Source organism: Bos javanicus, chromosome 29 (genome assembly GCF_032452875.1).
Source record: "Bos javanicus breed banteng chromosome 29, ARS-OSU_banteng_1.0, whole genome shotgun sequence".
NCBI classification, from domain to species: Eukaryota; Metazoa; Chordata; class Mammalia; order Artiodactyla; family Bovidae; genus Bos; species Bos javanicus.
In genome coordinates this window covers 17,521,805-17,545,457 of record NC_083896.1, presented here as the reverse complement: position 1 = coordinate 17,545,457, position 23,653 = coordinate 17,521,805, and the positions used below count along the sequence as shown (strand labels likewise).

The window sequence follows — 23,653 nt, the reverse complement described above, 5'->3', positions numbered from 1 at the left end:
GCTGCTGTCAGGCCACCCAGATGTGTGGGAGGCGGGGGGACTCTGAGGTGACCGTCCCCTAGGAGTCGGACGAGCGCCACAGCCCGGGGATGTCAGTGTGTCTGAGGACGACCACTCCTGCTTGCTGCAGGGTCACTGGGAGCCTACATAACAGATCTACTCTGTGCCAAAGTTCCTGTTTGGGGGCTTCTCCCTGTGGAAGGTGTGTATGGCCTGAATATCCTCCCTCATTCTGTCCTTGCTGACAGACCTCCTGGAGCGGTCCCTTGGCGTCCCAGCCTCCAAACCCGAGGCACCTGGCATGCCCAGAGACAGACGAATCTGAAGCCTGTCTTCTGCCAGGATCTCTGCCTGATTGAGTCCTTCTCACGGCCTTCCCACTGTGATCCTCCAAGTCACTCAACACGGTGGGGATAATCTCTTCCTTCATTCTCAGGATAATCAGACTAGGGTGTGCAAATTACTCTGCCAAGGTTAAAATTTCCCCCTATTACTCAGCCTGTCATGTCCACAAACTACCAAAATAAATGCTGTGCTGTGCCAGAGATGAAAGGAGCTCAGGCTCTCCCTACCCGTCTTCACCATTATTAATGACTTTCTTTCACTGTAGCCGAGGTACCCCCAATCAGATCTAATCACAGAGGAGTCATTTGCCACCGAGTGATCTGAAATTGACACGTGCAGCTTACCATACAGCATGCAACAAGGCAGGCAGAGACAGGAAATTCTCCACTGGTTGGCTTACCTATGTCTGAAATCTTTATTTCTGACAGAAGACAGGAGAGCAGGGAATAGAAGAAAGAATGAAGTGTTAGCAACAGGGTTAGAAGCATTATTAGCAGCCTGAAAACTTGACAGCAATGGTTCTGTACAATACTGTAATAAATAAAGACTTAGCAGCTCTGACACTGATATATTTCATATTGGATATTACTTGTCAGTGAGCTCACTTAGAAGCAGCTACATATCACGGAAGCGGCATGGTCTCACCTGCACCAACACTGCTGACTCTAGCAGAAGAGGATGCGGTTGACCCGGGTGGCTGCTTGCACCAGGGCTAAGCCAGAGGCTGGCACGGTCGATTCCTCCCCTGCCCAGAGAGGCGCTCTCAGAGACATGCTCACTGCTGTGTCTCTGTGTGCACGCTGCCCTACCGAGAGTGGCCCAGACCTGTGTGGCCCACCACGATCGTCCTCCCAATAGAACAGAGAATTGGAGCTACATTCTACTTATAGGGGAGAAGGTGACAGAGAAACAGTCCTGGGAAAGAGGACGGGAAGGAAATACACTGTGATGATAACCTATCAATAAATTATTTTTTCCCCTAATGTAATTTCCTCCTCCCTTCCTTACACACTATCTTCCATGATCTCTCTACAACTATGGCAGGGAGACAGGGAAAGTGGGGTCTCTAATTTAAAAGATGTGAAAATGGAAGTCCAGAGAGGGTAAGTGGTCCAGTTTTAGTTTCTCTGCCAAGGTGGGCTGACCCCGAGCCTATGACTCTCTCTGCATTAAGGCATAGGAAAGAGAAAGATAATATGAGCAGTTAGTCGACTAAAGCAAATACACTCAAGGGTTCCCATTTCCCTGGCAGTTATCTATGATGGTCAAACTCATAAAAGAGAGACAAAAAAAAACGGGCAGAGACTCTCCTGTAAATGGCCTGGTTCTCATTCCGCCTGATGTCTGATTTCCTGTGAGTCCACAGAACGTGAGCTTCTGCTTTTTTTTCATGGCCAAAGACCCTTCCCTTCCTTTGTCCCCCTTTGGTTGGGTGGGTGAACACAGTGCCCTCATCTGCAGGGCAGTGATGGCTGTGGCCAGCCGGCCGGCCTGCCCCGCCTCTCCCATGTGCCCTGCAGAGAGGGGTTCTCAGCGGGCACTCACCTCTGGGATACGTAAGCATGGCGCTCAGCCAAGGTGGCCCCCACTGGGCCCCCTGATGACACTTTGGCGAGGCAGAGCTGTGTGGTGGCCTTCTGGGTTTGGGTCTGCCAAGCTGGACCCTGGGCATGTTCCTTAAATTCCCTAAGTCTCCTTTATCTTATTTGTCAAGGGCAATAGTAATAATTAATAGTAAATAAGAGCCAATAATAACAGCAAAATAATCTTGCAGAGCAGTCATATTAACACCAGGCAAATAAAAGAGGGCTTGCAAGAGAGAGTTTCCTTTTCCCCTGGCTACTTCCCAGCTCAAGGGTCCATCCTGCTCACATGGACCCCAGGCCAGGAGATGGGCAGAGTCCACTCTCTAAAACGGTCATGAGAAACCTGGTACAGTTTCTCCTGAAAGGGAGGGTGGGGCTCCCCCATCTCTAACCAACCACAGCTCCCCTGGAACCCACCCTGTGACAGGCCTCTGCTTCTGAAGTATCTCGTCTGAGGGGGTGTGGAGATGTCCAACACACCAGGCCCCTCCCTGTGCAGGGAGAGTGCCTGTGCTCTGTCCCTCATGGTCAGGATGGGGACAGGGAAAGGTAACAGCTGGCTCTGTCGTCTATATACACCCGAGGAGCAGCCATGGGCCTTCTCTCAGCACCAGGCAGCTGCAGAGAACTGCCCCTAAGTCCCGATGCCAGTTAAGTAACAGGACCAGGCTGGGTAACATCGGCACTGGGGCCTAGTTCGTGATACCATCCCTTTTCCTTATAAAAAGACTCATGTGATGCATGTCAATGGGTTTGGTGCCAGGAAGCAGGAAAAAGATTGAAGGGCTTCCAAGGAGTCTAACTCAGTGGCTGGCCTCCTTCTCCATCATCTGACAGCAAGGGTGTCTCCCCATCCCCAGGGTGGTTTGTCTGCATCTCTGTGTCCCGTGGAGAGCGGCGTCGGCTGCCTCAGAGCCTCCAGCTCACAGGTCAGCCTCTGGAAGTGACCGGGGAGGCTCTGTTCTGTCCCCTTCTCGGGCCAGTGGGTCCTGCCAGGTGGGCCCGTAGGGTGGCAAAGGGACATGCTAGGAACCGCTGGGGAGGCCTCACCGAACATACCTCAGCTCCAGGATGTTGGTGACGTTCCCGGAGGGGAAGATCCTTCGGATGTAGTTGAAATCTCCCACGTAGAGGCTGCCGTCGGCGCCGCACGTGAGGGCCACGGGGGCCAGGAGCTTGTTGCCGTCGGCGAGGCCGTTGCAGCTGGGACAGGAAATGCTCCTGCGGCGCCCATTGCCCATGATGCTCCCGATGACGGGCGGCTGCTGAGACACAAACTGGTTCTCCCCGTTTCCCTTGTGCAGGATGCCTGGGACAAGGGCAGAGGAGCGGAGTCACTGATGGCGCTGGGGGTGGCTCTCCCTGCGGCTGCAGCGTTCTCCTGGTTTTGCAAGGGATGCCAGATCCCTGCCTACTGCTTCCAGACCCAGCTCCCAAGGCTGCCTCACCCCACAAGGAAACCCAGGCCATCCTGGACAGGACACGTTGCTCTGCTGATAGAATTCCCACGGCAAGGCTGTAAGACGGGTGCTGTTACCCTCCCGGTACTGACAGGGGACCCCTGACATCACGTATTGACGTACTGACATCACACAGATGACAGGAGAAGTCCCGGCTCTGAACCATTCAGCTTCACTGCCTCTCAAATAAACTGGACACACTGCGCGGGCCGAGTTTGTGTCTCCATCACAGCACAGAACTGTTTTTTTTTAAAGTGTGCAAATAGCTTTCTGTCTTAAAAAACCCAAAGTTACATACCTTATTTTAAAAAAATAGTTTATTACCAAAAAGGTAAGCATCACTGTATACTTCAGAAAGTAGTGATTTTTTTGTAGGTGGAGGCTCTTGGCTCAGTGTTAATGGCACAGCACACAATTCTTTATTGCACTTATCTGTCCTCTCTTTACCATTTCAGGTGTGGAGACAGTGTCTTCCCCACTCTGTATCTCAGTGCCTAGCACAGAACCTGACATAGAGGAGATATCGAGAGATGTTCATAGAAATGCATGAGGGAGACTCAGTCTAAAGTAGCCCTGGACTTCATTCACCTCCAGACTGCTGTTTGCAGTTATTTTGGCTTTTCTGACACTTATTACCAAAGCAAGTCCTAACTACGACTCACAGGTCAGTTTCTGGATGCCTCGTTCTATCCTATGGAATCTATTTATCTGTTCCTGTGACAGCACTACAGTTTTAGGTATTATGGTTTTCCTAAGATAGTTTAACATCTGGCAAGTGCCTCTTTTTTGTTCTTATTTTAAAGAGTGCCACAGCTATTTACAAATATTTATTTGATTACAGACTTCAGAATTAGTTTGTCAATCCCTGCCCCCCAAACGCAGTGGCTTTGATGGGCATTCTTGCATCTACAGATTAGGTAGGAGAGATCTGACATCATCCCCATATTTACTTGTCCAATCTTGAAACACAGTCCCAGGGAGCTGTCTAACATACAGCTCTGGGATTTCCCTGGTGGACCAGCAGTAAAGTGTCCGTCTGCCAGTGCAGGGGACACAGGGTTCAGTCCTTGGTCTGGGAGGATCCCACATGCTGCGCGGCAGCTAGTCCATGTTCCAAAACTACTGAGCTCGTGAGCCTAGAGCCTGTGCTCTGCAACGCCACCAAAATGAGAAGCCCGTGTGTGGTAGCAAAGAGTAGCCCCAGCTCGTCACAACTAGAGATAGCCTGCAGGTAGCAACTCAGACCTACTGCAACCGAAAGGAAAGAACTTTTAAAATACAGATCTGACAGTGTCACTCCACGCTGTAAACCCTTCAGAGGCTTGAGATTTGCCTCTGGGTGGAGTCGAAAGTCCTAATCTTCCTACCTGGGACTCAGGCTGCTCAGGCCCCCCACTCCGGCTTTTGCTACTCCCTTCATTTCACCCTTTGCTCAAAGCACAGTGATCCTTTCTCTCCAATCACTCCTCTTTCAGGTTTCAGTGCTTTGGCACGGACTGTGCTCTCTGCCCAGAATGTTCTTCCTGCTTGATATACACGGCTAATGCTGTAGACCCCTGGAGACTCAGTTTGGAAGTTCTCTCCAAAGAGACAACTGCTGAACCAAGAAGCTGAGTCAGGGGCTTCTCTTCTGCACCCCCACAGTGTTCCCAGATTCCCCCTGTGATGGCACCATCCATGGCATGCTGTGAAAATTGCCTGAGAAGTGTTTGCCTTGCCCAGAGTGTAAGCCCTTGAAGCCCTTCACTTCTGTATCCTCGGTGCCCAGCAGTGACGAGCACAGAGCAGGTTGCCAAGGAGTATTTGTATTAACCCTTCTGACCAGTGGATCACACATGAGCCTATGGAATTTGAAGTGTGTGTGTATGTGTGTTTTTGCCTCACAGGGAACAAAGCACACGAGACAAGACTCACACCATGGCCTGGCTCCTGGAATTCTACTAATCCGCTCACCGCTTTGGATGTTGAGGGCATGGTGCTTGTCCAGGCTCCATCCTCCCAGCTTGGAAGCATCGATTTCATAGCCCTGCAGCACTGCGGTTCTTTTCTCCCACAGGATCAGATCTGGGCAGGATTCATACTCATAACCCACGGAAACTGTAGGGATAAAAAGGCACAAAATGCACACGTGAGCAAAGCCTCTTCTTTGGCTTTAGATCTGCATGCAAGGCCCCTGCTTGTCTTTGGTTTGAAAAGAAAAAAGGATCAGATTTCTAAGTGGCAATGAGATCTACATGCAACACTAACCCAGGGAGGCTGAGCCTGAACATCTTCTTTGGGGAGCGATGGTACATCATTGTGAAGTGAAACTGTTAGTCACTCAGTCACGCCTGACTCTTTGCGACCCCATGGACTCTAGCCCGCCAGGGTCCTCTGTCCGAGGAATTCTCCAGATAAGAATATCGGAGTGGGTAGCCATTCCCTCGTCCAGGGGATCTTCCCGACCCAGGGAACGAACCCATGTCTCCTGCATTGCAGGCAGACTCTACCATCTGAGCCACAGGGTAAGACCTTGGTACATCATTAGGAAATGTTAAACAAATGTTCTAAATACTTTAAGGACCCATGTCAACTGATTCCAGGGAAATGGTCTTTAGTATGCAAAGTACTTTAGGTACTAAAGTCTTCATGCACTGTTATTCATAATAGTGGAAAGTTGGAAGTAATCTAAAGGTTGGAAGGGGATGAGAGGTTGAGCAAACCAAGTGCATGCACTCGAGGGATATGCAGCCACTGGAAGTTGTGGTTATGAAGATCATGGGTGACATGGAAGGTGCCTAAGGGGTAATGCTGAGTTAAAGGCCTGGTTATACATGGTACTAAATCTATGTTAAAAAACTATACATGAAAAAAGAAAATAAATTTTAATGTTAAGAAGTAGTTTTATTTGCTTATAGGACTATGCATAACTTTATTTCTATTTTTTGGCCCATTTATCACATTCTTATTGATGAACATGGAAATACTTGAACAAAGAAAAAAAAAAATCCAAAATCACTGATAATGAATACATGGAAAAGGAGCTCCTTCAGGGTACTCTGAAAGCTGGAAGTTGCTTTGAGGTCTCAAAACTTGAAAATCTCCGGTTTCACTTCTGTTTCATGGATCCAGGCCTCCTTAGGGGATCACTGGGGGGCAGGCTAACCATGGAAGACTCCCCAAGGCTGGGTTTGGGAAAAGCCCTGTGACCGCCCTATGGGAAGGGACTGGCAGAGACAGGAATGCTGTTTCTTTCAAGTATCTTTCTGGGCAGACACTGCTTTCCAGGGGGCAATACCCTGCCACATGCTCGAGACGGGAATTAACACCTGGGCAGCTCTTTAGAGCTTCCTTTAGGTGCCAGGAGAGACTGCTGGCTCCCCATGGCAGGACGGAATGTGCTGGAACGTGCTCCTGTGGTCTCCTCCCTGTGACCTTGAGCCCCACAAGGAGCCACTCTCTGCTTTTTCATGGTCGCCAGTCATCTCAGGAAAGCAAGCCTCAGCCCCAGTGTAGAGAGGCCTTGACGGGCTGGAGAGTACTCAGCGCTCTCATATCACCTGAAAGAGGTGGCAAGGCTTCATTGCTTCTGAAGAGACCACAGAAGCAGCTTGGTTTCCAGAAGGGACTGTGAACAGCAAGGGGCGGCATCTTGGCTCCCAGCATGCCCAGTGGAGAGGGGGCAGAATGCAAAACTGCAGGGGAGCTCTGGGGAAAATCCAGCCCAGCTCCTTCCCTGTGTGGCCCTGGGAAGTCCCCTCACCTCTCTGGGCCTCAGCTTCCTCGTGCAGAATACGAGGATGCTTTCTGACTCACAGGGTGGTTGTGAGGATTAACTGAGATATCAACATACAGAGAGTTCACCCTCCGGAGCAGATTCTCAACAGACCCTCTTCTTGCCTGCCTGCCTTGCTTCCTCTCCCTTCCTCTCCTTTCTTTTTACATTACTTCTTCTCTGCCTCCTCACTCTGCCTTTGCTGAATCTAGAAAGGGAATGAGACTGGATCAAGGATCAAACAAGGGAAGAGGCCCAAGAGCCCTGTCCCCCCAAACCTTCCTGTCTCCTGAGGACGGCGCTGGGCCCTGCGGTGGGGAGGCTTACCGAAGGCTTCTGAGAGCCCGAACACCTTCTGGTTGTAGACGTCCGTCTTGTCCCAGATGAAGTAATAGGACAGGTCTGGGGCGGCAGCAAACCACTTCCTGAAGAGGCGGCCCTCAACCGCCACCATGAGGTGGACCTTCATGAGGTTGAAGGGGATGGTGGGGTGGGTGAGGCTGATCCTCAGGACAGATTTGTAGCCGGGGGTCCGGCTGCTCAGGTAGCTCAGCCTCATCTTGCAGCCGGAGATGGCGATTTCCTCCTGCAAAGCCTGGAGAGACAGATCACAGTGGGTGACGGTCACGGAATCACTGGCAGAGGGGAGGCGGCCGCAGCCTCACAGACTCTGGGTGTTGGAGGGGCAGAGGAGGAAGAGGGGGAAGGGGGAGGAGGAGAAAGCGGACTGCAAAAAGGAGCGGGAGGAGGAGGAGGGAGTGGGGGAGGAAGACAAGAGCCAGAGGCCTGCTGTCCGGGGCGCACTCTCAAGTGGCACATCCCTGCCTCGTTGAGCCTCTGGCTCTTCCCCCTTTCAACAGGGATGACGATGTTCAACTCACTGCATTAGTGAGAGGATAAGATAACGTGTGTAAAAAATACTTAACATCACCTCTCATTCACCTGTTGTGCCATCCCAGAAGACCCAGAAGAACCTCAGCATTGCAGCTTCCCCACTAGGTTAGCTTGCGGACCGGGAAGGCCACGTATATAAATGGCCCAGCACATAACAAATACCCAGTAAATGTTTCTAAGCAGGATGATGGTACTATGGCTGTTGTGGCTGCTGCTGCTGCTGGAAGCAGGGGGCATTGTGAAGACAGACCTTGCCCTGGGATCAATGTGGAGAGCTGTCTCAACTAGAAGAACTGCTACTCTCTCAAAACCTTCCTAAGGTAAGATCTGTTACAAGTGACTTTCCTCTTCAGGAGGGTAAACAGAGGCTACAAGATGTTGATGGAGCCATTAGGCGGGGCTGGAAGTACAGGCTGCCAGGGACCGGGAGCGAATGGCCCCCAGCTCACCAGCAGAAAGAGGGCAGACGGGCTGCTCGGAGCCTGCGTGCTCCAAGGCTGTGCTGGAGGAGCAGCCTGGTGGGGAAGGCAGTGCTTCACCTGCTGGTTCAAAGGGCTTGGCTCCAAGACAGGACGCTGAAAATGAAATGCCAAGATGCTGAGGCACGTGGCTGAAGGGAGAACTTTTATCGGCTTGATGCTCTGGGCTCTGTTTCAAGAAGGGGACGTCAAATCAATTGAGGCTAACATATCCATTAAAAAGACAGTGATTATTTTACTCTCATGTTCACGGGGGAACTGGGCCTTCACAAAGAAAGGCCTCTTCCTTTCTGTCCATGTCATAGACCGGAATGAATTCTCACTGGTGCTCCGTTCTCCCGAACACATGATGTTTCCGGGATGGGGCCTGTATGACAGCAATCTTCCCCAGCTTCGGCTCATAAGTTCTAGGCAAAGCAGGGCTCGAGTGCCATCCTGATGTGCTCATACATATTTATTAATACTTTCCTTAACACACCCTTTAAAATGCACATCTCCCTGTACTTGCAAAGGCTAGCCAATGACAGGACTAGGGAAACCAGATATCATGTATTTCATGATATGTGATAATAAGCAAGGTTTGTGACCCAGCCAGGCTTGTAGACATTCAGCCCAGGGAGCACTGTAAAGAGGAGGAGGACCCTTCACCTCATTTGTTCCAAAGTCCCTGCTCCCGGGAAGCTGTCTTGCCGGAGCCAAACCAGGGCTGAGTAACAAACCACCCCTCTCCAGCAAGCTCCAACTCCACCGACAGCCATCTCCTAAGAAAGGTCAGCCTGGTGGTGGAGACAGGTGCTGCATCTCTGAAAAGGAGTGAGGTTTCAACCTGAGGGTGCAAGGAGAATTCCCAAATGGCTGCATTTCCTTCCTTTGGGCTATGTCTGAAGCCACTCACCAGGGCACAGCAGAGAAGTGTGCCTGCTTAGCCAGGCAAGAAATACACACACGAACACGTCTAAATGCCCCGCTGCCCTGACACTGGAGATCATTAAGGTGCCGGTCGCCAGAGCTCTCGTTAGGCTGGTGGGACGGCTGGGGCTTCTCCCCCAGCTTTCGCACCGTCATCCCTTGTCCTCCCCAGCCTTCCTTTCAGCCATGAGAAACGGGGCCTGGATGGCCAAAGAAATTCAACTCCACACAGCTATGTGAGGCAAAGAATCTATCTCGATTTCTATCAGATTAAAATGCATTTTTCCAAATTACTTCCTTTTAATGATAACGGAGTAAAGCACTTACGTGCATGGATTTGAGCCACAGCACTCATTAACTGGCCTGAAGGCGGAGCGTGTAAAATAATCTTCATAATAATACTGGTTAAAATCTGTCGAGTAGGTGCCAGATACTGTGTGAGGCATCTCATACACGTTTTCTCATTTAATCTTCAGTGTGATGTGAACATTTGGGACCTCCTGTCTCACTCCTCTTGGTGGAAATTATCATCACTATTTTTAACAGAAATAATGAGAGAGGGGAGACACTGGAAGTTGGGGAAAGGGGACGTAGAATGAAGTGGATGGCAGAGTGGAGAGGGCGTGGGGATTTATTACATCTTGGAGGATGCCAGGCACTTTAAAGGGCTCACGTGTATTAAATGCATAAGGTGGTGGTTGTCATAGCCCGACACCACCCCGCAGTGGGGTCTTGGCCCTTGGGTTCCGGGTGGTGGGCTGATGGCTGTCTCTGTCCCCTGTCTCTGAGATCCTCCCCCACCCCCTAAATGAAATAAAAGCATGGAGAAATGCAACTCAGAAACCCGGGTGTACCTGGATTTCCGGGACAATGGGGCCCTTCTCTGCACAGGAGCTGGCGAAGGACGTCAGCGGGGAAGGAGACACGACAGGGTTGGGGCGGGCGAAGCTGCTCAGGTCACAGCTGGGGATCTCATTCTCCTCGTGCCGCATGACGATGGTTTCCATGACGAAGAAGCGATCCCAAGGCAGCCAGAGGGTGTGCTCCTGTGCGATGAAGGGGGCCCGCTCGAACCGCAGGATGATGGAGACGCCGCCGTTGGTGACCAGGTCAAAGCTGTTTGGGAGGGGAGGGTGAGAAGGAGAGGAGCGGCAGACAAAGAGGAGAGAGGCAGAGAAAGGAGGAAAAATTACACCAAAGGGTCTCAGCACTTGCTGAGGGAGATCCTAACACCTCAAAGACCTGACCACAGTCACGCACAATGACCCAGATCCCGGGAGGTATTATTGTTTTGAAAGTGATTCACCACAGAGAATTTGCCAAGATCAAATAATAACCTGCTATGGAGAACCGTTTTCCAGGACACAGGACCACTGATGAGCCTCTGCTGTGGTGCTTCAGCAGAGCAAACCCTGCCCTGGCGTTAGGAACCCTAAGCTTAGTCCTGGCTCTGCCATGGGCTACTGTGTGATCTTGGGTAAGTCACTTAGCCTCTCTGATTCTCAACTGTCTCATCTGTAAAAGGCAAAGGTTCCAATAAATTCTTCTTAAGTCATTAAGATTCTATGACTCCTCAGTAATTTTAGGGCTTCCCTGGTGGCTCAGTGGTAAAGAATCCGCCTGCCAATGCAGGAGACCCAGGTTTGATCCTTGGGTCAGGAAGACCCCTTGGAGGAGATAATGGCAACTCACCCCAGTATTCATGCCTGGGAAATCCCATGGATGGAGGAGCCTGGCAGGCTACAGGTCCATGGGGTCGCAAAAGAGTTGGATGTGACTGAGCAACTAAACAACAATAACAATAATAGTAACTTTAACTCTGATTATGATACTCAACCAGGCTTCTGGAGTTACAAAACAGTGAGGTTTAGAGAAGGGTGCGGTTAGAATCACCGTAACTTAAGTGAAAGGGGAACCAGAAGACGGGGTCCCAAACTCTGAGATGAGATGAGATCTCTGCGGCAGTATCGCTGAGAGGTGGTCACCCAGCCCTTGTTCATCGCCCCTTGGGGATGGCCGGGCACTTGTTGCCAGCTCTGCTTTTGGCTCAAGCATCTTAATTCTCATCACCTGCAGACAGACCTGGCAGGGTACTTGCCCATTCAAGCCTTGGCATGGAGCTTTTTTTTTTTTTTTAAATCCCAGGAAACTGAGTCCCCACTTGTACCCCATGTTTCTGACACTGCCTCATACAGTGTCTGAGCTGGGGGCTCTGCAGCTTTGTGGCCAGAGACCAGGCGAGCTCACGTTACAGAAAATGGCAAAGGAGGCCCAGCAGCAAGCCCAGATACATCCCTAGCTCTGCAGGCGGCATCTGCTTTGTCAAGTAGAGTGTATGGCTGCTTCTTAAGACCTCACGTTCAATGTGCAACAAGATTAATTCAGACCCACCCCCATCAAAACAGGAAGTTCAAAATCAAGTAACAGCTGACTCACTGGAAGCGAACTTCACTGCCATCTGACCTAGTCCTCTCTCTGAATCTGATGTTGTACTTCATTCTACAGAATCACCTCCAAGGAGCCAAATTTCCAGTGATGATATGCTCTGCCCCCAGGAGGACTGTCTCGTCTCTGGTTAGTTCTGGCTGTTAGTAGACTTTTCGGGGGGTGCGGAGTGAGCCTGGCTCCCTCTCCTTATGGCGCCTTAGCCACTAGGCCTTTTTCTTCCGGCTGCAGTGACTTCAAACTAGTCTGCCTCTGCCTTGGACAGTCCTCTAGGACTTGGAAACGTTGATCCTGTCCACCTGCCACCTCCCGGCTCTGATGTCTCCTTGGACAGAGCCCTTCAGCTCTTACTCTCAGGATGCATTTCCAAGGCCTGTTCTCATCTTGCTCTTTTGGATGGAGGGCTTCTGCTAGCTCCTGGCCCCCTCAGGATTCCAGTCCCCTCCCTGGGTCCCCTCTGCACCATCACTGTGCACTGGGATCCCACATTCACTCTCAGACCCAGGGACACCGATCGCGCTCAGTCTCTCCAAACTTAACCCAGTGTTTCATGGTTATATGAATAGTTTATAGAACGAATGCATGAGTGAGACTGTCAACTTCTTCTGAATTGACTGTACACTGAACACCCTAAGTTCTTCCCTCCTTTGGCTATTACTCTAAGTCAATCCAACGTTTACCTGTGCAGCTGGTTTTTGGGACCCTACCCCAGGACCTCATTTTCATCCCAGATAAATGCCCCTGGCAGGATTAGCCTCATTGCTCCAGTTTGCTCTTCCCTCTTCTAGAAGCTGCAGGGGTTTTGCACTGAACTAGCATCAAATCTTGCTCTTGGTAGATGGTGCCCTTGGATTTGGGTTCCCAAGCTCCAAAGCCTGACTCTTCCGTGTTATGCTAAACCTTTTTATCTGTTTTGCCTGCTCTTCACTGAGCCCCTTCTAGGTTCATGTAACCTCTGTGTAGAGGAAGCTGGGTACCACCATCCTTTGATATTTGATGATAGAGAAAAACCAGGGAAGGTGTTTATTTTCAGCTAAGAGTTTAGGTGTTGGCTTTGTTTGGGGAAAACACCCAGGGAACAAGTTTTCTGTCATAGAAATGACAGCATTTGTACTTTGACAGGACATTTTTTTTTAACACCAAAAGCATTTTGTATTGGGGTGCAGTCGATTAACACTGTTGATGCAGTTAGCTCCAGGTGAACAGCGTGGCGGAACATTTTTAACTGTCAAGCAGGACTGTGGCCTGACTTACACGCTCCCTTCACATGAGGATGAGTGTGCGGAGGGAATGAAGACAAAATGAAAAGACGCTTTCTCAAGTCCCTGAGCCGGCTGGGGGTGGCTGCTGCTAAGAGCCAGGCCCGCTCATCTGAAGGGAAACTTTGCTGCGGACACGGCTGTGATTCTGACCTCAAAGGGAAGGCCTGCTTCTCACATGAAGCCCAAACTTAGTGATGGCTGGTCAGAGCACTGCTACTTAGCCCACAAGTGACTGACATCGCCTGTCTGAGCCTAATCTCCTCATGTGAGATGAAGTTGGTGATCACTGTTACTTGGCAGAGTTATTAATTAGATAGATGAGATAATGGATGCGGAAAGCGCTGGGCTCCATTCCCTGGGCTTTGTGCTTCAATTACTCTGAGCTGCTTCTCTTGTCTGCTAATTCCTCTAAATTTTTCTTCATGACTTCTATTTTCCATCTTTCTAATCATCTGTTTGGCTAGCTTCCCTGCTACTGTCTTCTGTTTGTGAAATCTTACGACTTGAGGTCTGGCATTTCAGCATGGTGTGTGTGTAAGTGTGAGGGTGTGTGTGTGTATAAGTGTGAGGGTGTGTGTATGTAGTGTGAGGGTGTGTGTGTGTGTAAGTGTGAGGGTGTGTGTGTACGTGTGAGGGGGATGTGGATCTGGGTATAGGCAAAGGGCCTGCAGAACAAGTGAGGAATACAAAGATGAATTGGACCCGGTCCCTGGACTTGCATACACTATTATCTCCAGGCTGTGTCTGTAGCCTTTCAGTTTCTCCTGGGTGTGAGAGGTAATAGAAAAGGTGAGTCAGGAAAACATGGGAGGGAAATTGGCAAGATGCTCCTCATTCGCATATAACAAACAGGGCTCTTCAGATAATAAGTAACGCTTAGAGAATAAGTAATGACTTTACCATGCATTATCTAGTGTCTGAGATGGGAAGAAAATGTAAGCCCCATAAATGCACTGGTAAGAACTGTTCTGAAACTCAAGCTCTAGATTATGGCAGAGTCTGGCCACTATGGTGTGATTTAGTTGGCTGGTACAGGACATACGACTGACACTTACCACCCAGGACGACCATGCTCTCATGTAGAGACTGCAGGGACAGCACAGCAGGAGGAGTCAAAGCGTAGAGGTGCTAAGCAGGCACTGCCCAAGGCCCACCAAACTTAGTGGACTCTGGTGTGTCTTATGGATCCATCCTAACCAAGCACAGTGAGCCGAGGATGGACGATTTGCTATCTCACAAGAACGATGGACAAGCTTTTTTTTTTTTAATTAAAAAAAAAAAATGTTTTGGCCATTCTGTGCAGTATACAGGATCTTAGTTCCCTGACCAGGGATTGAACCCCTGCCATCTGCAGTGGAAGCATGGAGTCTTAACCACTAGACCGTCCAGGAAGATTCCTGGACAAGTTTTATGGCAAAAAAAAAAAAAAAAAAAGCAGTCGCCATGACTCCTTTTTGATGACTGTTTCACAGCAGGTAATAATGTGGTCAGGACACCTGTTACCTACAGTGCTCACATCTGCCGTTTCCATAAAGCAGGCAGCCCAGAGGTGGAAGGTGGGGAAAACACCAGGAGGGAGGAGACGTCTCTGTGCTGTAGCGCGAGTCTACACTGAGGTGCTTCTGGGGGTCAGTGGCCTGGCCCGGGGAAGACGGCCCCTGGGGACTGGCCGCCAACCTCTTCCATTCACAGGGAGGGGGAGGAGGGGGAGTGGGCCTCCCATGCCGAGCATGCCAGTCCCATCTAAGAGGCACACATGTCTACAAACAGATGAGACTCTACTTCATTATCACCTCGGCCAGGGCACGTTCACATCTGAGATTGGATTAAAGAGGTGCTAAAATCAATCAGGCTGGAGCATAATTTCCAACACAGAGTGAAAATCAACCTTATGGGCCCACACTTAGCCAGATGGACTGCCACCACCTGATTTTATTAAAAATAGAGGACTTGTCACCACTGACAGCCTAAATATCCCACTTTCCTCCTTTCCCTCCCCTTCTCTCTGAAATAGTCTTATGGCTTGCACTGGAATTATCACCTTCCCAATTTGTAATTTTAATAAATAGCTAATATTTATTGTATACTGACTATGTGTTAGACCCTGAAGATACAGGATGAACCAGAGTGGGGTAGGGTACTAAAATTTATTAAACACCTAGTATGTGCATGGCGTTTTTCTATCAAAGAATTGAATACTTACCACGCCACTGGGTAAGACTGATAATATTAGGGACCACTTAACAGAGCAATTGATCTGATCTGAACAGATGAAGAACATGAGGCCAAGAGAGGCTTGGAGATAGGTCCAAGAACACATGGCCAGCAAATGGGGGAGCTAGAGTGATTAGAGAGACCTGACTTCATTCAGGCTGGTAAACTAAAGGTCCTCACAGGGATCTTAAGGTCAGAGCTCAGTTATCAATCAGTAGCCTCCATAGACCTAGGTGGTTGCAGATGGAACCATGCAGCAGGAATGCTAAGACTTTAGGAGCTGTCTGGTCTATAGAAAATGGTCCATGTGACAGTATTTTATATCATAAGCTATGAAACAAGAAAATATATATAAGGTACCTAGTGGTTACTCTGAGAACCAAATAAGAAAAAACTGCTTAATTTAGAGCCAAGATGACTCAGGACAGAGTCAGCTACAAGACCTCACTCACAGCAAGTGAGCTGCAGGGTTGAGCACGTGGATGCAGGTCCTCTGACTCCAGGTCCCATCCTCTCTGCACGATGTCATTCCAGCAGCAGCTATGTTGGCAAGACCATGAGTACAGGGTCTTTACTAGCTCTGGTTGCCAAAAGTCCTCTTACCTGCCATCCTGCCTGCTGATCGTGTATCCAAAGAGAGGGTTATTGACAAAACTGATATTCACACCAACCAGTGGGGTCCCATCTGATGTCATGACTTGACCACGAATGACACATGCATGCCTGTGGGTAGAAGAGAGAGAATAACATGACCTACTTATGATGGTAGAACCCTGGCTAGCAGGTAAGAAGACAGAAGGCAGGTCACTCAGATATATCTTGGCACCCAGGGCTCATGGTATCCACTCAACATGAGCACTACTTTTTTATTTACTGCCTCAATCTTTTTTAGATTAGTACAAAAGTTAATGTGGCCTCCGTCTGTGAATTTTAAATCATTATAACTAGGCTCAAATACATCTTTATTAATCAAAATAGGAACCATTACAATGAACACGTTTTTGCTAATGAGAAATAAGTTTGTTTATTCCTGTAGAGTAAAAATCTGTGCTTTGGGATTCGATGAAATATTGGAAAGCATTTTCTGTCTCCTGCTGGTTGTGGACGTGTTTTCCCTGCAAAAAGTTGTCAAGATGCCTGAAGAAGTGATAGTTGGTTGACAGATATGGTGAATATGGTGGATGATGCAAAACTTCACAGCCCAATATGTTCAACTTTTGAAATGATAGTTGTGCGATGTGTGGTCAGGTGTCATCATGGAGAATTGGGTCCTTTTAGTTGATCAATGCTGGCTGCAGGCATTGTAGTTTTCGGTGCATCTCACTGGTTCACAGAGCATACTTCTCAGATGTAATGGTTTTGTTGGGATTCAGGAAGCTCTAGTGAAGCAGACAGACCAGCAGCAGACCGTCACCAAACAATGACCAGGACCTTTCTTTTTCGGTATAAGTTTGGCTTTGGGAAGTGCTTTGAAGCTTCTTCTTACTCTAATCACTGAGCTGGTCATCACTGGTTGTCATATAAAATCCACTTTTCATTGCACGTCACAATCTGATTGAGAGATGGTTCACTGTTGTTGTGTAGAATAAAAGAAGATGACACTTCAAAACAACGAATTTTTTTTTTTTTTTTGCAGTCAGCTCATGAGGCACCCACTGATCGAGCTTTTTCACCTTTCCAACTTGCTTCTAATGCTGAATGGCCATAGAATGGTCAACGCTGAGTTCTTTGGCAACTTCTCTCGTAGCTGTAAGAGAATCAGCTTTGATGATGCTCTCAACGGTCATTGTCAACTTCTAATGGCCGACCACTGTGCTCATCTTCAAGGCTCTTGTCTGTTTGCAAAACTTTTTGAACCACCACTGCCCTGTACATTTGTTAGCAGTTCCTGGGCCAAAGTCATGATTGATGTTGTGAGTTGTCTCTGCTGCTTTATGACCCACTTTGAACTCGAATAAAAAAAATTGCTTGAATTTGATTTTTGTCTAACATCATTTCTACAGTATAAAATAAGGAAAAATGAGCAGCAATTAATAAGTCAGGAGCAAAATAATAAAGTGAGGAATATGCATTAAAATGATGTATAACAAGCCACTTCTATTTCAGAATGTATTCTAATATCAAATGGCAAAGTTCAACAATGTAAAACCCCAACTACTTTCACACTAACCTACTAAGTCATCAAAGTTTCTCTAAAGAATTATTATTGAGAAAAATTTTCAGATGTCTCACTTACAGGTTATGTTCTACGGATACTGTACAGTGCTGTAAGGAGAGGAAACTGATCCAAGGGACCCATACGGTACAGTTGTCTGTGTTGCATGATTGCTCAGTCATGTCCAACTCTTTGTGACCCCATGGACTGTAGCCTGCCAGACTCCTCTGTCCATGGATTTTTCCAGGTAAGAATACTGGAATTGGTAAATGGGTTACCATTTACTTCTCCAGGGGATCTTCCAGACCCAGGGATAGAACCTGGGTCTCCCACATTGCAGGCAGATTCTTTTACCACCTGAGTCACCAGCGAAGCCCTACAGTATAGTTATGCATATAAATTTGCAGTCATGTGACTTGGGTTCAAATCCTGGCTTGGTCACAGCTCTTTGATTCTCTGTTCTTCATCCATGTTCAGAGTAACTCCATACATGGCATTATGTATGGCATACATCCTGGCACAACAGTCTCACTAGAAGCAGACACTGAAGAAAGTGACCAGGATGGAGGGCACTTCCTCTCATCTGGCACAGGAGACAGGAGGAGGGCAAAAGCTGAGGTTCCCTTGGAGCGGGTTCTGGAACCCGGCACCTCTCCCAACACCACCTCCCTACTCTCCTATATTCCAGGCAACAAGCCATCTGCTTTTCCCCAGCTTGTCAGGCAAACGTTTAAAGCCTTTGTGTCTGTGCGATGTTCCTCCATCTTCCTCAGATGTCATTATCCTGCAACCCTCTCCCCACTTTCTCATCCTTAAAGACCCAGCTTCAAACAACACCTCTTCCCTGAAGCCTTTCTTGATGCCCGTAATTAGAACTGGTCACAGTCTCTTCCAAAACCTGGCACAAGCCCCGTGATGCCCGGCCACACATACACGTTTCTCCTCTCCATGGATCACCACCTCTTTTAAGGCCACGGTCAAGGTCTTTTTTTTTTTTTTTCCCTCTCTCTAGAGAACCTGGAAATGCCTAACTAGTACTAGGTGATTGCTTGCATGTGTGCTAAGTCGCTTCCGTCATGTCTGACTCTTTGTGACCCCATGGACTGTAGCCCACCAGGCTCGGGACTCTCCAGGCCAGAACACTGGTGTGGGTTGCCATGTCCCTCTTCAGGGAGGTGACTGTGTAAACACACATAAACAGTGAACTGAGTAAATAAGTGGAAGAATCATAGATCATCCAAAATGATGTTTTTCAAATATTTCAGAAACAGTATCTTCTTAGCAGATGATATTTTATAAGGATCCCCAAATGGAAAACCATTAAAAACAAGATCTCCGGATGAAGTAGGGGTGGGGTCCCCTTTTCTGCTTGGGATGGTCCTGAAGGCAACTCTGTGGAGTCTTACTGTTTGGAGAAGCCAGAGGAAGGCTAGTTTGAAAATCGCTGAGTTAGCGGAAGAGTAGGAAACTCGGTCCACAGACGTCATGGTGTTTGCTCCAAGCCACACAGGGAGGTAGGGGCAGAGCCAGCCCTGAAGTCCAGGCCTCAGCTCTGGGTCCAACTTTAGACCAGTCTGCACACCACTGCCAACGGGTGCATGTGGAGATGCTCACAGGTGTCAAGGTCCTAAGGGATCAGGACGCTGGGGAGACAACCCTAGGGAACAAGACAAATCTTAGGCAAAGATATAGGCGCTGATGTCCAGACCACCTTCTCCATCACCTCAGTTCGGAAGGCTTTTTTCTGACCTGGGGAAGAGCTAGTGATGAGGCCTGTGGGCATTCATGAAAAAAAAAAAAAAAAGATCTTAAACTCTGCCTCTGCTTTATTAGGTACCTACATCTCTAGCTTCCTAGAGTGATAAACTTTTCTCTGTTTGATGAGAAAAGCAATTAACACCAGGCTTGTAAGCAGCTGGGCTTGCCGGTGTGAGCTTGTCCTTTCTGAAGGCAGGGATGACTACCCACAATGCACTGACAGCCCCCGCCCCACCCGGCCCCCTCCCCTCCCCACCACCACACACAATCTGGTTAATGTTAATTCAGTCAGTGGTTTCCTTCTGAGGCCCTTGGTCTAAATGCAATTACATGGCAAGCAAGTTAAGCAGGTGAAGCTCAGCAAAGACTCTCCGTTCCTGTTCTGAAGGTCTCCCAATATATTTAGGTAAAATTATCTCTCCGCTAATGGGAAAGATTTATTCCATCAATTGTATTCAGCCAGTACTGAGAGATGCTTTCTCTAATGGAGGAAAATTGGATTTCTTATTTGCTGGAACTCTGTCCTTCTAGAGAATTACTAACAGATCGCATCTCCTGGTGCTGGCTCCTCTCCAGCCTCCCCCTGACATCTGTGACTTCTGAGTGTGTCTGGACGATAACCAGCCCTCTGGGGATGGTTTCCTTTGGGGGGCTGCCCCGGCTGCTGCCCGTCATCCACAGGCAGGCCGGCCGCCTCTGATTTATCTCCCTTCAGGGATTTCCTGATAATTGGGCAACATTAAATCAGCACCATTTGGCCATCACGTCACCTCCACCTCGGCAAGCCCCAGCAGATGTAATTTTAGCCTGGGCTCCTGTGGATTGCCTTGGATTCTGGAGAAGATTAAGTGGACTCCCTGTACCCCAGTGGGCCACAGAGGCCTCCTGCCAAAACAGGCATTTGGCTCAGAAATTGAGTCCTGGAGAAAAACACTTCCATTCTCCTTCCATTTGACCATGACTTTCAGTTGTCAAGAAAAACCCAGTTCAACACAAAGTCTTCTGTGGAACAACAGAGGCTGGGGGAGTCTGCTCCAGGGATGGTTCTTGGAAATGTGTCTCCTGCCATGTGTTTTTATCTAGGGAGGTCTGAAGAGATGTGTGTGTTGGGCTCCCAAACGCTTTCCTTCTTCATCCAGGTATTTATCAGATACCACCAGTGGGGCAGTGGCGAATGTTTAACAACTGGCTTTCCAAAGAACAGTGACTTTAACTTGCAGCATTTGCCTATTTCTGTGGTGTAAAGACTTCCACCATAGCCGATTCCATACTACCGATAAGATGTCACCATATCCAGAGCTGGGAAGAGATGGCCAACAGGATACCATGAGATAGCAGTATTTCCATCATAGAGACACAGGAGACCTAAATAAACTCTAGAACAAAGGTGAGGAGAAAACAGTGAAGTAACTAGGAAGTGGTAAGTTTTGATTATTTATTACCTTTGCTTTTAATATAATTTGTGATGTTATGTAGTTTTTTAAAATAATTATTGTGCTTAAGAACTAGCTTGCAGAATTCCTGAACACTTAATAAACAGTCCCCGTGAACTGGTATGAGCCAGCTTCGTCCACCACTGGAAGACTGACCCTCATACTAAGGATCAGTGCATCTCAGAAATAGGTGCTGCTCTGACTGTGAAATTCTGTAATGGAAGATCGCCTTGGTGAGAAATCACTAACGCAGGGTACAAATCAGTGCCACCAATTTGGCTTCTTGGCTGGCTTATCTGATCCTCTTACCATCAGTCCTAGAGCTGACGTGTTTTGCTTTTCTGTGGTCACTGTCTGGGCAGAACGGGGTTATTTTCTACTCATTCTTGGGGTCCCATCTAAGCTGTCATCACTTCAGTGAGGCTGTTGCCAGCTCTTCCTGGCACAATTAATAACCCCTCTGCTAGGCTGTTCTAAACCTTCCAAGTATGTCTCCACGACGTGGCTGTCATCCAGTGATACTATTCACATTTGCACAGCTATCCCACATGCTTCCATCTCTGAGGGCTGGGTAAGCATGAAATATTCTCCCTGAGTGCTTATTAGGTGAGAAATGATCAAGTAACTGAAGTTCAGAGAGAGCAGACTTGCTCAAGGTCATATAACAAAGAGCTCAGCGGGCTCAAAGCTAGGTCTCCTAATACTTCCAGGTCCTTCTTCTTACCACTGTGTTATTCACCTGCGCTCACTGAAATTCACATAATTTAGAACACGAGGCATCTACTCAAAGCTAGGCACTGTGTTAGGTGCTGGGGTTATAGAAATACATGGATTATAGTCCCCAGTTGCTGGCTGGAGCTCAGCAAGGCCAATTTGAAATGTTTGAGTATAGTTGTCTGACACCAGTGAGTCAACACATGGGTTTGGCATATGTCAGGCAGCTGGGATACAAAACAAGCAATTAGGCTGGGTGAACTCTGCCAGAAAGGCATGCTTGTGCCAGGCCAAGGGTGGGGGGGGGTGTCAAACACTCTGGCACTGGCCCAACCATACACTCTGGGCCTGATTGAGGTGCCCTGGCTGATGCCAGCGATGGGGAAGATCTGCCTGACTGCTTCCCGGGGACAGTGGCCAGGTTTGGATCATGAGAGGAAAGTGTTGGAGAGACAACACCACTGTGAAATAGAACCAAGCAAATACAAAACTCATCCGAGCTGCCCATCAGGGAGAAGTGGAGGGCTGTAGTGAAAGAGCCCTGGGCAGGGCGTCAGATCTCAGCCCTGACTCTGGCATGACCCTGGAGTGCACCCGGTCTCGCTGGACCTCCATCCTCTCATCTGTTCATACAGGCTGAAGTTTTTCCCAGCCGGATGTAAAATGGGACGTATGATGGCTTTAATCTGGTGCTACTCAATCCAGCTCAAGCAGCCCTTCAGAATCCTAATGGAGCTCATACAATGCTTAAACTTTTTTCTAAATTTTTCCCCCTACAAGGAACCTTCCACCCATTCTCTTCACCTGAAAACCACCTGCTCATCCTCAGACCCCACCTGGAGTGGTACCCTAGCACTCGCATCCCCGGGCTGTCTCTGCTAATGTTGTCAGGCTATCGGGCAACGTTGTGATCTCCCAGCAGATCACGAGCTCCTTGAAGACAGGGACCACAGCGTCCTCACTGTTGGATTGCCAGCACCAAGCATGGGTGATGCTCATTTCTGAGTGGGCAAAAGAAAGCCTCTGCCAACACAGGGGTTTGCCCTGGAATTTGAATGCATGGAGCAGAGTAAGCTCTTGATAAATTATTTACTGAATGAATAAAGAACTGATGTGTTTCTGTAATTGAAGGTGAGGGAGAGACCAAAGAACTCTAAGCTACATGACCTTGACAGCGATATCGCTAGGGCACAGAGGGCTGCTGAAGCTGGGCTTCCAAGGTGGTCACAAGTTAGCTGCATCCCAAGGCTTGGTTCCCTCACGGAGAGGATCTGCCCACCTGTGCCTGCAGCCCTACTACTCTTCTGTACACTTACAATTTTGCAAAATTAAAAAAAAATGCTGGAAATTCAGTTAGATTTCTTATTCAATGTGTATTATACAAGAAGACAGGCAAAAGCAAAGGAAGAAAAACTGCAGCTTGATTTTTTGTTGTTGTTGCTGTTATTAAATGGAAACAGCTAATGAAGTTGGTATTCAGGAAAGTGGAATCATCATTTGGGATCTATCAAGGTGCAAAGACAACTCTGGCCTTTTCTCTGCTGTGGAGCGTTTGCTACTGTCTGCCACTGCTGGTTATGCAAATCACTCCTCTGCATTACCTACTTTAAACAGATTTATATGCTTGACTTGTACCAACACTTTAAACTGTTTTCTCCTAACTCATGCTGACTGATGGGGGATCTTTCCAGCACCCATTACACTTCATCTACCCTCTTGTAAGAACCTTGAAAAAAAAAGTGTGTTAGTTGCTCAGTCATGTCTGACTCTTTTGTGACCCCATAGACTGTAGGCTCCTCTGTCCATGGGGATTCTCCAGGCAAGAATACTGGACTGACTGCCATGCCCTCCCCTCCAGGAGATCTTCCTAACCCAAGAATTGAATCTGGCTCTCCTGTATTGCAGGTAGATTCTTTACTGTCTGAGCCACCAGGGAAGTCCTGTAAGAACCTTATGTGGGCCCAGATGAGAAGCCCCACCTCACAGCCTATCATATGACCTCCATCAAGGGGGTTCCCAGTCAAAGCCTGATCCTGTCCACCTGGTAGCCTCTGAGACTTCTTTCCAGGCTGGCCACATGGCCTGCTCTGCAGTTTTCTCTTCTGATCTTTCCATCTTGGGGCTCTGCCTCCATTTCTTTAACCAGCTTTTCTAGCCTGATATCTTCCACCTAGTCATGTGAGAAGAAACCATCCTGATCATCTCCTTCACACTTCTTATTGCAGAAGTGAGGAAATAAAGTCTA

General features: G+C 48.5%; 1 protein-coding gene across 8 annotated transcripts in view; it reads right to left on the bottom strand.

Annotated features, from left to right (window-relative positions):
* Nucleotides 1-23,653, bottom strand: part of TENM4 (teneurin transmembrane protein 4) — an 854,243-nt gene that overhangs the window by 65,077 nt on the left and 765,513 nt on the right. For 6 of the 8 annotated variants that reach the window (XM_061407667.1, XM_061407664.1, XM_061407669.1 and 3 more), the window contains 6 exons: nucleotides 15,952-16,071; nucleotides 10,282-10,543; nucleotides 7,473-7,740; nucleotides 5,345-5,488; nucleotides 2,991-3,240; nucleotides 746-766 (listed from right to left, as the gene is read on the bottom strand). In XM_061407667.1, coding sequence (XP_061263651.1) covers nucleotides 746-766; nucleotides 2,991-3,240; nucleotides 5,345-5,488; nucleotides 7,473-7,740; nucleotides 10,282-10,543; nucleotides 15,952-16,071 — 1,065 coding nt within the window. The remainder of the gene's footprint in view (nucleotides 1-745; nucleotides 767-2,990; nucleotides 3,241-5,344; nucleotides 5,489-7,472; nucleotides 7,741-10,281; nucleotides 10,544-15,951; nucleotides 16,072-23,653) is intronic. The other 2 variants (XM_061407666.1, XM_061407672.1) reach the window with 1 other exon arrangement.